The sequence below is a fragment of the Eimeria tenella genome, genomic scaffold (genome assembly GCF_000499545.2).
Source record: "Eimeria tenella Houghton genomic scaffold, Eth_scaff69, whole genome shotgun sequence".
NCBI classification, from domain to species: domain Eukaryota; phylum Apicomplexa; class Conoidasida; order Eucoccidiorida; family Eimeriidae; genus Eimeria; species Eimeria tenella.
This window is the reverse complement of record NW_013543437.1, coordinates 90,682-105,057: the sequence shown is the minus strand read 5'-3', so window position 1 is coordinate 105,057 and position 14,376 is coordinate 90,682. Positions and strand designations below refer to the sequence as shown.

The window sequence follows — 14,376 nt, the reverse complement described above, 5'->3', positions numbered from 1 at the left end:
GTTTCCCACTTATGCCGACCCATTTTCCTAATTAATACTGACAGGGTATGTGAAGGAGGAGAGTTACGGCTCGAAGAACCGGGCTCTAGTTTTGCGTCCCTAGGCTTCACAAATTGCCTTTTTCCTTTTACACAGGCGTTTGCAGTGTTAGAGAGAGATTCTTTTAATGCTTTAATGTGACGGTTCCCCAAACGCTCAATTTATGGTAGGTTCTCACTTCACGCACCGAAGCTGGCCACAGTGTGACTGAAAAACAAAAATACCTACCAGCAACTTCATCTGGTCTTTGGGATATTCTGTTGATGGAACATAAGCTCTAGAGAGGAGTGAAGCAGTGAAGTGTTTCATAAAGTTAATCTTCATACAACACTTTCTATTGGACTAGAATAAGAGCTCAAGCGTTCACCTTAGTACACCAAGTAAGCAGTACGTCCGTACTTACCCCCAAATACTACATCAAAGGCGTCTGTGCAGCTTCTCTGCTTGCAATTATGGCATCAAAGTGCGTTGTGGAAGCTTGTGTGGCTTGCGCCTAAATATGAGCTTATTTATTTCAAACTTGTGTTTAAGTTGGCAGTAGTTCTTCTTAGGACGCTGGTCTTCGAGCGTGAGATTGAAGAACTACTCAGCTCTTACGATAGCATAGAACAATCAAGATGCAGTTGAGCTTCCAACTCTCGTGTTGCGACATTTCATTTTGACGCCAGATCATTTTCCTCTTCACATTTCCTCATTAACTTGTTGCATTGGGAGTCAAATTTTTAAAACAAATGGGTTTTTCCGAACTCTAGCGGGTTCTTGCCTCTCCTGGCATTTCTTCGTTTCCAGCTCGCAGCATTTCATCAGCTGCGTTTGTTGTAACTAGTTATGGACATGCAGCTTCAGCTAGTCGCTTTGCCCCTATCTCAAGAAGTTCTCAAGAGTTGCAATAGTACTAGTGAAGGAGTAGTTGAGTGCTAGCGTGAAGACATCTGCCACTGTGGCCAGCGTCAATTGTATACTTTGTCTAAGCAAATGGACCGCCCTGGCTTGCTGTACTGGTGAGCCCTATGAGCCGTGCCCTATGAGCCGAGATGGAGCCTGTTTTTCGTTTCCGTGATAGTGCGCCTCTCGTCATGGAAATTCACCAACTAAAACACAAAGTCGTTACCAGGCACGGGGTGTCATGAGATGATCGAGTCTTGTGGGTGCTCGCGTGCACCCAGCGAGTCCCGGATCCCTCTTTCTACTGCAGCAGCACTAAAAGATACCTTTTTCATTACCCCTGTACTGAGAAGCAACCCAACAATGCTCTGCCGACCACCGTGAGCACTATTTACGCGGCACTGCAAACTTTAGGGAGTCTGTAGAAGTGGAGTAGTTGTGCAGTAGAGCAGAGAGTTTCCTAGCTTGATAGGGCTTTAGTGCATTAGTGCCCCATTGTCAGTTACAAACAGACTGTTTTATACATCGTGACGGCACAACCATACTAGCTCAGTGTCAGCGTAGGTGTGGGTTCCTCATCGAGCGCCTGCTCTCATTGTAGGCAGTGTAACTTAATACAATAGGCAAAGAAACATTAAGCCTCATTCACGGGAGGTGTCCCAATAAGTAGATCTAGAAAGGTGCGCTCAAGCACTTTCTCCATCCAGCCCCAAAGCTGGCCCTGGTGTCTTACTCTCTCCTTGAAGACGGACCGAATGAACAAAAAGGAACATAGCTCAATACTGCTAAATCATTAGCTGTAGCATGCATATAGCGAGTGGTGTGCCTTCGTTGCACTAGTTCATTGGTCACTGCAATGTCCAGTATTGTAATGCTGCCTATCATTTGCCTCGCTGTCCCCTTGGAGTTGAATGCTTGAAAAGGCGTCTGGACCCTAGTTAGTAGCCACTCGCTTGTTTCGTTTCGACTACTGATCTTTTGACCCGAGATAACGGCTGTGGGCTGGGTGGGTCCTCAACGGCGCCGGCAACGTGATCGGCGGCTGCGAAGAACCAGCCATAAGCCAGCAGCTGCGCTTATCAGCCTCCCGGGCCCATGGAGTTATTTTACAGTATCCTCTGCATTATCTTTCCAAGATTCTGCGGATGAAGCTGTGCTTGCCTGCAGTGGGAGTGGGCAAGGCAGTCCACACGGGCGATCGAGGTCCAGGGACGTGACCGTGGTTTAGCAACTGTAACAAAAGGCAGCTCCTCACAAGCATCGTCTAGGCAACAGGCAGAAGAACACGTAGGCATCTTGGCCCTCCATGTTCCGCGAGGAGTTACCTAGCATCCCCACTGCCCAGGTTGCCTGTCCTCCTTTCCGCTCGAGCTATGGGGAAGAGGTCAGCCCTTCGCGCGCAAGATCTGCTTTCCGCAGAGGTCTGGGCTTACACTCCTCCCCAGGGGACGGCCGGCGTGTTCACGGGGAAACGGCAGCATGTTAAAGATAAGCAAGTGTGAGTGAGCCACGGAAGTGGGAGCCACCAGGGTTGGGCTCAACTGGTCGTGCAGCTGTAGATGGTGGTCATAGGTCGCCCTCAAGGCATAAAACTCATTTTTGGCTGCTAGCCGGAGCAAGCATTTAGGGTTTGTTGGAGCCATCAGCTTAGTTCACCTACCTGCTGATTAGGCACTTAGGGCGCAAGAGTTGCGCCGAGGGTTTCGGGACTTCAGCATTATTGCTCGTAGGCATAATGGACCCCACAGGCTGCATATTTTGCTTGTTGATTCACCAGGCAAAGGAAGATTCGCCGGCTGGAGCTGTTTTCCAGGTTTGATGAGGGCATTCAGCTCGACGAGGAGATGTGGTGGTCCGTCACCCCGGAACAACTAGCTGTACATACAGCTGAGCGCTGCCGCTGCGATTTACTCCTGGACGGATTCGCAGGGGTTAGTCTGCATGCATCAATTAAAGTGTGATATGTTCCCCTGCACATGAGCGTGCTGCTGATTACTGCAGTCACTGCTTCTACTGCTGTGTTTGGAGTCGCTCACAGGGAGCTGCAGCTGTGTATGGCGTCTGTGCGGACTAGGCGGGGGGCAATTCGATTGCTTTTGCGAGGTCTTGTGGCTTTGTTCTGGCGTGCGAAATAGATCCAAGTCGCGCGGAACTAGCTAAGGCAAATGCCGGTGTTTACGGTGAGTTTCAGTGCTACAAATCTGAAAGGACGTGCTCGCTGTCGGATGTTCTCGCTTGGCTCGCTTAGAAAGTTCAGTGTGCTGGGGGGGGGGGCAATTTAGCGTTGTACTGAACTGAACTGTCCACCTTTTGACCAACCCTCGTGTTCTTGGTAGTTGGCTGACAGAGGTGCAGTAGGAGTTTGTTATGGCTCCTAGCACACCTTTCGCCAACATAAACTAGCTGTGAGCGTGCCTATAGGTGCTATTCACAGTGGGTGACTCTTCAAGAGTTTGGATTTGCGGCTTTGATTGGGGCCTAGGCCTTCACGATTTGTTTAACTGCTGCAGGGCCTGTAGTGGCTTCGCGCCTGGACTTCATCATTGGCGACTTCGCGACGCTTACGTCGCGCCAGCTGCGCAGAGGCGCACTTGATGTTGTAAGTGTTGGAGATCTTTTAACTAGTTGTCACGGGTGTTGCGTTGAGTAGACACAGAAGAGACAAAAATCGGGATTATCGTGTGATGATTGTGCGAGCCTCTCAGGTTTTCATGTCGCCTCCATGGGGGGGCCCTGGCTACAACGCGAGGGATGTGTTCGATTTAAGCAAGATGGGAGGCAGAATTGTGGGCTTTATTCTTTGTTTCTAGACACACACTGCTGAGTAATACCGAAAGGCGCCGTGGTAGAGCTGCAGAAACCACCATAATAAGAAAGTCCTTGCACATTTTACCCTGTGTTGTTGCTGCGAAGGACTTCAACCATGCGCTCCGTCTCGCCCAGAGGGTAGCACCTCGCGTTGCTGCCTTCTTGTGAGTCAGCTGCTCCGAGATTTTTGCTCAGGCACATATTTAGCATTGGTATGTGCAGGGTTAGTCGCATATTCCTGTGGTGCTTAGGATTTTATGGAGTTTCGCACGCGAAACGCGGTGCCCGTCTGAAATATATTTCATTTTTTATCGTTGCAGGCCCCGTTCAGTCTCCCTCTTACAGCTGCTTCGTGCCGCCGCGCTTTTCACCCTTAGGAGCCCCACTCTAGGGTACAGTGCGGGCTGCCCCCGTGGCGGCTTCAACGGCAGAGCTCGCTTCCCTCCTGCAGCAAGCGCTGCTGCAGAAGATTTGCCAAAGGCTTGCCACGGAGAAGCGGCCTCAGCTTCTTTGCATGAGGCGCATCGTGTGCAGGTTGAACTGGCGCTGTGCCGCTCAAGGCGAGAAGCTGGAAGTTGTGCTTTTGATGCGCTTCGCACCTGTAATGATCTCGAACGCCTGTCTGCTGGCCTTTGTAAGGTCGTTAGTAGAGCGTTGCCTACTGAGAAATGGTGTTTCGCCAGCGCTGCACGAGAACAGGAGGGTGAGCCCTACCCGAAACGCAGAACGATCGCTGTCTCGAAATCTGAGGGACAACTTCATGACAAAGTCTTGCGCCCTACAGCCCATGAACGTCGCTGGGAAGCTTCAGAGGCAGCTGAAGAGGAACAGCGACTGTTTGGAATCGAATCGGAGCTCGACGCGTGTGGCAGCCTGCAAAAGTTAGTAGCAGAGTGCAGGAGGGTGTATACACAAATCGACGATTCTCCAAGGGATTGGCGCTGGCTTCCCGTAGACCTACTGTGGGCGGCTACTCCATTAACGAAAGGCTTTATCAGAGATCCGTTTCATCGTTTGAACCGACGCTTGCATGCAGCACGGGAACAACAAGAATGCCTGGATTCCCATAAGGAGGCCGAAGAACCCTCATTGGAAACGCCCCCTCTGCTCGCCGAGCTACAAACCTCTCCAGCTCCCTGTGTCTGCCATCAAATTGCCTGCTGGCGCTGGCGGGCTGTCGGGGTGACTGCTTTCTTCGGAAATTTTGAAAAGAAGGAGTATGACGCGAACGAAGGAGGCGCGGTTGCTATCAATGATCCTCACTGTTCAGGCTTTCCGAGTTGTAGCCACAGGCCCGTCTCTTTTCATGAGCAGCATGGCCTTCTGCAGGATGAAGGGCAGAGAAGCCTTTCTGAAAAGAAACGGCTTCGCAAGGAAGTAAAGTTCGTATTCAAGGCCCTTCTGCAGGACGCTCTTGAGTTAGCTGGTATGGAAAGCCCGGACTCTCTACTCAAGACGAATATGCAGCACCCAGCGTCTACACCAGGAGTGCAGCGTGAGAAGGCCAGTATTCAGTCAGGAAGCACAAGGAGTGGACCGACTTCGGATCAGGAAGACATGGGACGGGATTCAAACAAAAACGAAGACACAACCCTGCCGGATGAAGCTGCAGCACAAGCTTCAGCTCAGCTCTTGGCGAGCAGTATCGCATGCTTCGCGCGGCAGACGTTTGCGTCCCTTTCTTATTCGTCTGAGAGGTTGTGCAATTGCTTTTACTCGAACGCAGACGCAGACCAGCACGGAATTCAAGGGAAAAGGCAGTTTCTGGACGGTGTTTCATCCACTTCAGAAGCAGACAGTAAAAACTGCTCACAGGCAAGTGCCGAAGTGGCCCGAGAAGAATTAAAGGCCTTTGCCGATCGCCTGGTGTCCGCCGCCACGAAGAGAATTGTTAAGGCCAGGAACGCTTTGTTTAGCAGGCGGTGGAGTTGCATGCGGAAAGAAGACTCAGGTTTGGTGGCTGAACCGTGCAACGGCTTAAGAGCAACTCGTAGATGGAAGTCGTTTCTCCGGAACGAATGTGAAAAAGTCGTACACTGCTACTTCGCTGCTGCCAGTGGCTGCTCAGCAACGCTCCGTGTAGCCCTCCCCCAGCCAGTCGCAAAAAAGGGTAGGAAGAAAAAAAAGCGGGACTCCGCACCTCCAGTGTCAGCCAAGCCTTTGCCTTCGCCTAATCGATTAGACTTTCTTCAGCGCGTCGCAAATGCGTATGTGGCGTCCTGTTTGCTTCCCGAAATACCACAAATAGTCGAAAAGCAAGAATTCTTCAAGCCAGTCCCTGCTCAGGAGCACGCCCTTGAGTTCTCCGGTGGTGTCTCAGGGAATTCGTGCTCCGGAAGCAAGGCAGTAAGAGACAGCGATGCGGAAGGCGGCTTGCCACAGTGGTCTCCAGAGGAGGTCCTCCACTGGCAGTTTGGCTGCAGTATGTGGTGTAATTCTTCGTTGCGAGTCCTTGTAGCGCAACGATTGGCACCATTGCTCGAGCTTAGTCCACCTATGGGCCCGCAGAAAAACAAGGACAAGTAATAGCCTCTTGTGTGGCTGAGGGGATTTTGCAAAGGCTGTGTGAACGAAAATTAGTATCTGCACAATAGGGCAGTTGGGAGAAAACAAGGTTGACGTAGTGAGCAGATGATCTGGTTGATACGCAGAGTAGACCACAAAATCAACAGAGCTTGAATTCGTCCGCTGTCGCAAAGAGAAAGGCAGGGAAGGTGGGCTTTTGCTGCCTCTAGTAAAACTATGGATCGCTTAGTTGGTAGCAAAGGGCAGTCCCGGCACGTACATTTGCAGCGAAGGAGTCATCTCGACGTTTTTCACCCTAGTCGCACCCTACAGGTGAAGCTTTATTGAGTTTGAGGGCAAAATGTCAGGGGTCGCGGCCGGATGCTTTCGTACGATCCTCAGCCATGGCCTCATCAGCAGCACGGGCACGGACAGGACCATCTAGACCTATATATTGTAGGGCTGTTCGTTGCCCAGCATGGTTCCGGCACTAATGAGGATTCATGAAGACGAGAAGATTCCCCCCACAGCAGAACCAAGCCGTCGTTTGCGGTTCCGGGGAAACTGCACAGCGCTGCATTGGTAGTGGTTCCATCTTCACACGTCATTTGGAGGGTAACACAGCGGTTGACCTGCGCTAGTTAGATCCCTAGGGAACTTGACTGAAATTATGACCAGACAAAACACACGGATAGGTCGGTAGGTTTATGAGGACGAGCTAGATGTCCTCAGCCCGACTAGACTAGGGTCTCTCAAAGGTCACAGACGAGCCTCCCCTACGCTGCTTGCCGGTATTCCACCCGCAGCCGATGGGCTGATCCCAGTGCGATGCGCTCTGAGCCTTGCAACTTTTCCACTGCGAAAGCAGATGCCTGGCCCTACGCCGAATCGGGAGAGGCAGAAGCCTGCCCTGGATTTTTGAACTGGGTGATTCACATCCAAAAAACGTTGTGTGGTATGTAAAGTGCAAATATGTGCTTGCAGCCCCCCGTTTAGGTGTAGGACATCTGCACGCGCCACGCAATGCCACAGGCGCAGAATGCTTCGAACATTCCGGGAAGCTTTAGTAGGGTTCCAGCGTCATTGAAGATCTTTAGGCGGTATGGCTGTTCACTAAAGAGGCGGTACACCCGCCGTAGTTACGTACGCATTCAACGGTAGGTTGCACCTATATGACTATCTATGCAGATTCTGATATGTCCATTATGAACAGTCAAGCTTTTGCGTGTGTAGGTTAGTGAGTATCCACCGACAGATCATGGACGTGGGTGACAGGAACGAAACCAAACAGTGCCAGTTATGATCATCTCTGAGCCTACGCCCATCATGTTAGATATAATAGGTAGTGGCACTCATCCAGCTGGTAAAAACAGCACTAGCAGTGGCGCTCAGCGATAGGCGCTAGCGGGTAGCAGACGGGTCGGCCATGGCTGAACTTGTGAAAAAGTAGAGGATGAGCAAGCCCTCATTTAACATTCAACTTTTTGCTATGCTTAGGTTGATGCAACCAAGTTGCCTCCAACCCTTTTTTGTATCTCAACGTTGCCAGCCCCGCTCATCCGTGGGGCTACAAGCCCTGTTCCAGCCAGTGGCTCCACAAAGTATCGTGCGTCACCCTGTGTATGTAAAGATAATAGAGTTATTGGGCTTTCTGAGCCTAAGTTTTTGAATAGTATGATTGAACCATATATGAAATCCGCACAATAAGGGCCGCGTGTTCTCTTTTTTTCTCAGGCTCACCTTTGTCGATTGACTTTGACTGGCTGTTTTTGTCTTTGCACCATTTGGGCCCTTTTGGCGCATATCAAGTGTACATCCGCTGCAGTTTTACGTTTTTGTTCAGTTTTAGCAGCAATCGCAGCAAATAAGGCTCTACAGATCCTTGGCCTGAGGTTGTGAATCAGGCCCCAGCTCAGCCTTTCTTCAGCGTGCCGCAAAAATGAAACGTGTCCAGCCTTCCATCTTGCAGCGCCAGCTCTTGGCTTCTCTGTTTTCGATATGCCCACGCGACGCTGTGGTGGCTACCAAGGGGTCCCGGCTGGGACCCCTGCGGGTGACTCGAGGTTCCTCTCTAAGCGTTGCTGCCACGAACAGCATCGTGAGCGCCGCAGCTACTGATCCCAATATGGCCTCTTCCCGCATGTGGCTACCGGCCTGTGGTGATTTAACATTGAAGGAGGGCTTTAGGCGCTTCACAGCAACTGCAAGCCCGGCAGAAGCGACAGCAGGCGGGGTTGAGGGGGAAGAACAAAGCTACCCTTTTCAGGCCGAGACGCAGAAGCTGCTTCAAATTGTTGCACACTCGCTCTACACTGACAAGGAGGTCTTCATCAGAGAGCTCATTTCCAATGCCTCAGATGCGCTGGAAAAATTCAGGTTCTTGCAGGCGACACAGCAGCAGCAACAGGAGGGAGACCAAAAGCAGCAGCAAGGGCAACTTCGAGTTATTTTGCGCGTCAATCCTTCAGAAAGGACTTTTGTCATTGAGGTCCGTCTTTAAAGAGAAACGGCAAAGAGGGGCCAGTCTAGAGCACTCCACTGCCTGTCAGTATGGCCTGTACAATTGTGAAAATGGCGACAGCGATGTACTTATCACGGCCTAAGAATAGCAGCGAAATGGACGGCGAGAGACCTTCAGCTAATACGTTCAGACAGAGAGGAATCGCAAACGTGGGAACTAACGGAAAGCTAGAGAGGAGGCTGAGGAGCTCACTGGCCACCAGGCAACTCTAAGGTGGCGTGCAAGGACGCTTTCCTGTCCTTCTCACACAGATCTCAAGCCTGTGACTTTGCTACCGCTGTTTTTATTGCGAATTGACGACTGTGATCGCAGGACAATGGTGTGGGAATGAACCGAGACGAGCTGGTGAAGAATTTGGGAACGATCGCGAGGAGCGGCTCTCTTGAATTCTTGAAGAACGCGGGGGCCGAGGCTAGTAAAGACATCATAGGCCAAGTGAGTACTTCGCAGCCCCGAGTCCTTCAAGCAGCAAGATAATTCAGAACAGGCAACAGATACCCTGTGCCATACCAAAAAAGTATCAGCTAAAATGCCGCGTATTTCTTTCTGGCGTACTTCCCTATTGCATGAGTATCTCTGTTGCCTGTCCTGAATAATCTTGCTGCTTGAAGGACTCGAGTGTATGCTTCTCGATTCAGGGCTTTTGGTTCAAGGTTAAGGTTGTGGGAAAGTGTAGAAGATCCCCTTCTTTACGTCTCTTTTTCAGTGGCCTCTGTGTTGAATGCATGCGGCTTGCAATCTTCCCTTACCAGCGGAGGCCTCAGAACTTGCTTTTTTATTCGGCCTGTTTTGTCTCAGTTCGGCGTGGGCTTCTACTCAAGCTTCGTCGTTTCTGATCGGGTGGAGGTCTTTACGAGATCGCGGGAGGGTGGGAAGGTGCTGCGATGGTGCAGTGACGGCTCTGGGACCTTCAGCCTGTCCTCAGCTCCAGCAGATTCCCTGAGCTCGGCTTCGGGGACGAAAATTGTTTGTCACTTAAAACAGGATTGCCTGGAGTTCGCGAATCCCCATAGAGTGAAAGAGTGTGCCAAAAAGTTTTCGTCCTTCGTTAAGTAAGCAGACAAATTTTCCTCTTCCCGTTTGTATTGTCTTTCGGGCCTCTGCAGTTTCTCCGTAGCCCTTGTATCTGCTCTCTGAAAGCATTGGGTGATATCTGCTTCTGCACGGACAAACGGAGCATATCATGGTCCACCGTTTGTCCCTGTGTGGCCTGCTGTATGGTCGCAACTATTTTAATGCTTTTTCCACCTTTCTAAATGAATCTGGGAGATTTCGTTTGAAGTCGATGCGGCTATTTGCACCTGTTCCTACTTCTGTCGTCCACAGCGTTTGCAAAGGAAAGAGGAAACGTGGCAGTGCTCGTCTCCTGTACTGTACTGGCCTGTGTGCCACCGCGCGTATAGGGTTCTCATCGAGGAGTTGTGCATGTGGAGTCATTTTGTGATATAGCTTCGAATTATAACATGCACATGGAGACAAAATATTGAGGAGCGGGTTGACAAGGAATCGCATTTCTTGTGACTTTCCGTGTCTCGCAGCTTCCCAGTTTACATGGAAGAAAACGGCAAGGAAGTTCAAATTTCTTCTCAGGAGGCCCTTTGGCTCAAGCCGTCCCCAACCCCTGAGGAGCACAAGCAATTTTTCAGGTGAGAGGACTCCCAGTGACTGCTCTTGCAGATACAGCGGAAAGTTAATGTCAACAATTAGCACCATACATATTGCATTCTGAAATCTACGTTGCCTGCGGCAGTCAGACAGTCTTTGTTGCACACATATTTTTCCCGTAAGCAGCTATACCCAAAGGCACACAGGAATACATAATCACATCACATACTAGGACACGATTCTAGATGCGCACCTCTGTATGTTCCAATTGGCGAAGAACGAGCGTGTTCATACGCTCTCCTGCGCGTCTACATTCACAATGTTGTCTATAGAGCCCCTCATATTTTGCTTAGGACCAGTTCCCTTTTAGCATACGTACTGACATTGATACACTGGTCGAAAGCTCTTGTTCAGCGAAAATGCTCCCATGTATTCGCTTTTGTGTACACATACTTTGTCTTGGGCATCTGCCCAAGATTTTGTCTTCACGAGTTTTTGCGCTTCCGTGGATTCTTCGTAGACACCTCACAAACCAGTCTTGGGGGGAGCCTTTCTACAGCATCATGTTTTCAGCTGACGCGCCACTATGCATTCGCGTGAGTACCCTGTAACATGCCGGATACAGTCAACTGATGCGCCTTCCGCTGTTCGCTGAATTCCATTTCCTCCCTTTGGCCTGTCTTCTGTCCCTCGTCGCATGTCTTTGCTGCCTTCCGCCTGCCGCCTTCTCCAGCTTTTCACAGAAGAGGGTCCTGAACACGCAGATCCAGCTAGCGGTCCCGTTGAACCTCAGTTGATGAACTTTATATAGTTTTGTCTGATGAGTTGATTTTACGATTACACTTGCCATTTTGCTTGCTATCAATCCTAATTTGAGCATGGAGACTTTATGTGCGTCTTTGCATGTATCATTTATGTGTGTATTTAGGTGTAGCTTGACTTAGTCCACCGACGATTTCATCTGCCCACATGAGTTATGAAGCTGAATATGCCATGGCTGAGCTGCCCTTTGCGTGTTCTCTGTTGCAGTCCGTATTGTACTTCCCAGCTGATCCCCCAAATCGTCTTTTCCAGACAGGTCCACTGGAGAGTGGTGTGTCTTTGTTGGCACGTCGCGTCTTGGTTAAAAAGAGCGCAACAGATCTTCTACCCAAGTGGCTTTGGTTCCTCCGTGGTATCGTTGATTGCGAAGACCTGCCTCTCAATGTTAGCAGAGAGCACATGCAAGACTCCGTCCTTCAACGAAAGCTTTCCACTGTTATTGTTAAGCGTATTCTGAAGTTCCTCAATGACCAAGTAAGCGAAGTATAATTCAGAATTTAACCCACGTCAAAATGCCTCGTGATTTCGTCTAGAGAGTCACACAAAAGGGGCTCTAAGGTAATTGCAAGCTGGCATCTGAAAGGGTTTCTTCGTGGGGATTCGTACATGTGACCCTTTGGAGTCGCCTGGATGGGGACATGTAGTACCCAGAATTGCGGAGAGTGGCTCGCATAAGCCACATTGTGTGTTCGCTGTATTTTCGGCGTGCTCAAGAGCGCTCCCTAATATTTTCACTCTGGTTCGTGTGAATCAGGTGAAATCGGATCCAGAAAAATACCGTCAATTTTACCAGAAGTACTCTCAAAGTATAAAAGAAGGGGTTCTGGAGGATGCACACCATGACAGCGTGTACAAGGATATGCTTTTGCCCCTTCTTCGGTATGTCTAGGGTTATCTTGGATGAGGTGGCTCATCCTGTTGTCTTGCTGGTTATTTCCGTGCCTCTCCCTGCGAACGCTTATCTCCCGTGAGCGCTCGTGTTGTGCCAGTGTACTGTTAGGTCCTTTTGTTCTGCTGTCTTGTGTGTGCATTGCTGTCTGTGCGTCCACACGCATTGCCTTCAGCTCGCCCTTATGTGCTTCTATTATGCACAATTTTAGAGCTGTTACTGTTTTGTTTCCGTGATTTCCTTGCCCCTGATCAGCTGGTGCTTTTGTAGCTTTTTCGCGCTGGTTTTACATATTTTCTTGTTTGCAAGCCGCATTTCCTGAGCGTCGCAGTACAAGGACTTGATGGCTGCCCCGCAGGTTTGAGTGTTCTTCTGAGGATGCTGGGAAAATGATTACCTTTGACGAGTATCTTGAAAAAATGCCCGCCAAGCAGAAGAATATCTACTATTATTGCTGCTCAGACAGGACGGTATGGAATTCGAAAATGCTGGATTGTCTCTCTGAGTGTCTCCGCTGAGATCTCCAGGCAGCATTTGTTTGCATATACCAAGGAACAGGACCTACATAGTAAGCGTTGAGGACTTGGCACCAGGGGAATGTGTCATTTTTGCGCTGCCAGACTGCTCTCTCTTCTCCCTACATGGAGCAGTACGTCGCGAAAGGCCGGCCAGTTCTTTTGATGACGGCAGACATTGACGAGTTTCTCGTCATGAATCTTTCAGTAGGTCCTCTCTGCATTCGCCTACTTTTAGAGCGCCTTGGTGTCAGTACGTTGCCCTTCAACCAACTGCTGCACCTGCCCTTTCTAGTCGTAGTGAAGCTTTTTCTCAAGTCGGGTTTGTTTTGAGGATGGTGTTAATTGAACAATTTTGTGTCTGCAACGTAAGCGTAAGTGTACTTACGGCTTTGGGGCTGCTCAGGAGTACAAGGAAAAGCGGCTGGTTGCAGTTGACTCCCCTGGGGAAGACGCAGAGGCGGAAACAGCCGACGAAGAGGATGAGAAAACAGCAAAGGAAAAAGAGGCGAAGCCCAAGCTAGTGGGAGAGCAGCAGACTGAACTTGCAGCATTTGTCAAGGTACATTATTTCGCAGGCCGAAAGAAAAATTAAGCAGCCGAAGACAAAACATGCAGACCCTAAGCTATGTTTGAAGTTGCAGCTGCCTGTGGATTAAGAATGATACAACATCTTTTGCTCCGTTTTATTGCCTTCCAGGAAACATTGACCGCCAGAGTAACTGCCGTCAAATTCTCCGACCGGCTTTTGTCTTCTCCGGCAGTTGTGTCGGGCTTCCTTTCCTCAACTTTGAGGCGGATGATGAAGGCCACCTTGCAGGGAGCTCCAGAATCACAGCTCAGTGAGTGGAAGGCAGGCCTGAGGCAGCTATTAGTCAGCTTCGTTTTCAGGGAAACAAGAAATATTAGGGGTGGCAGTTCAATAGATTTTTGATGTTAAGCTTTTTTTTCAAAGTACTCGGAGGTCGCTTTGTGTCTGTTGTTTGTTTTTGTTCCCCAGATCTTGCGAGCCTCCCTGCAACTCTTGAGCTGAACCCTTCACACGAATTAATAACCTCTCTCTACCACCTTCGTACTTCTAACCCAGATGTGGCCAAGGTGGGGGTGCGAGGGGACTGCCTCCTGAGCACTGAGTTGCTGTTCCATACTCCAGACAAGGATAACCTGGCACACTTCTTCCTGGGTAGTGTGGTGGATACTGCTGACATATCAATCCTATTTTGCACTTGCTGTCTAAAGTAGTGATGCAGCAACTGCATACATTGAATGCTCCATTCTGTGGCATCGGTTACTGTGTGTTCATTCAGTTGCTGGTAGAGCAGCTATACGACAACGCGTGCGTCGCTGCGGGGATCATGGAAGAGCCGAAGACTATGGTGGGACGGCTAAACAAACTGCTGTCTCTCACGGCGCAATACGCCTACCACCATGCAGGTGGAGCGTCGCAGCCTGCTTCGCCGTCTGGGGAAGCAGCAGCAAAAGCCGAGAAGGCAGAAACTTCAGAGACTGCACAGGCCTGAATCCGCGCAGATATATCTCTGCAGTAGGCACATGCTCCAAAGTCCGGGTTTGGGCCCTACGGTTTACAGTGTATTCCTTGGGGTCACGACAGTTGGCCACAGTCGCAGCAATACTAATGTGCTGCACTGTATTCAGCTGCGTAGAGTGTGTGGATGGATGAGCTTCGGTGAGCTTAGACCTGTTCATGTCACAGTCAATTGTGTTGTGTGGATATATCAGTTTGAAGTGCAGATACGTAGCGGAAAGCAAGGCGAATAGTATGAAGT

The 14,376-nt window shown here is 50.1% G+C and overlaps 2 protein-coding genes across 2 annotated transcripts; both read left to right on the top strand.

Annotated features, from left to right (window-relative positions):
- Window positions 1–2,343: 2,343 nt before the first annotated feature.
- ETH_00033255 (uncharacterized protein) lies at window positions 2,344–6,258 on the top strand (the record flags this gene model as incomplete). The annotated part of the gene is made up of 7 exons (XM_013377952.1): window positions 2,344–2,422; window positions 2,702–2,776; window positions 3,060–3,104; window positions 3,435–3,523; window positions 3,630–3,710; window positions 3,838–3,896; window positions 4,053–6,258. Coding segments are annotated over 7 exons (2,634 nt in total), but the record flags the coding sequence as incomplete, so codon positions are not given.
- A 1,918-nt stretch (window positions 6,259–8,176) lies between these two features.
- ETH_00033250 (heat shock protein 90, putative) lies at window positions 8,177–14,109 on the top strand (the record flags this gene model as incomplete). Its single annotated transcript, XM_013377951.1, has 13 exons — window positions 8,177–8,725; window positions 9,071–9,193; window positions 9,557–9,810; window positions 10,297–10,404; window positions 10,884–10,959; window positions 11,393–11,659; window positions 11,940–12,064; window positions 12,433–12,544; window positions 12,695–12,796; window positions 12,996–13,151; window positions 13,290–13,431; window positions 13,590–13,687; window positions 13,897–14,109. 13 exons carry the CDS (start codon window positions 8,177–8,179, stop codon window positions 14,107–14,109), a joined length of 2,325 nt encoding a protein of 774 aa, XP_013233405.1.
- Between the last annotated feature and the right edge of the window lie 267 nt (window positions 14,110–14,376).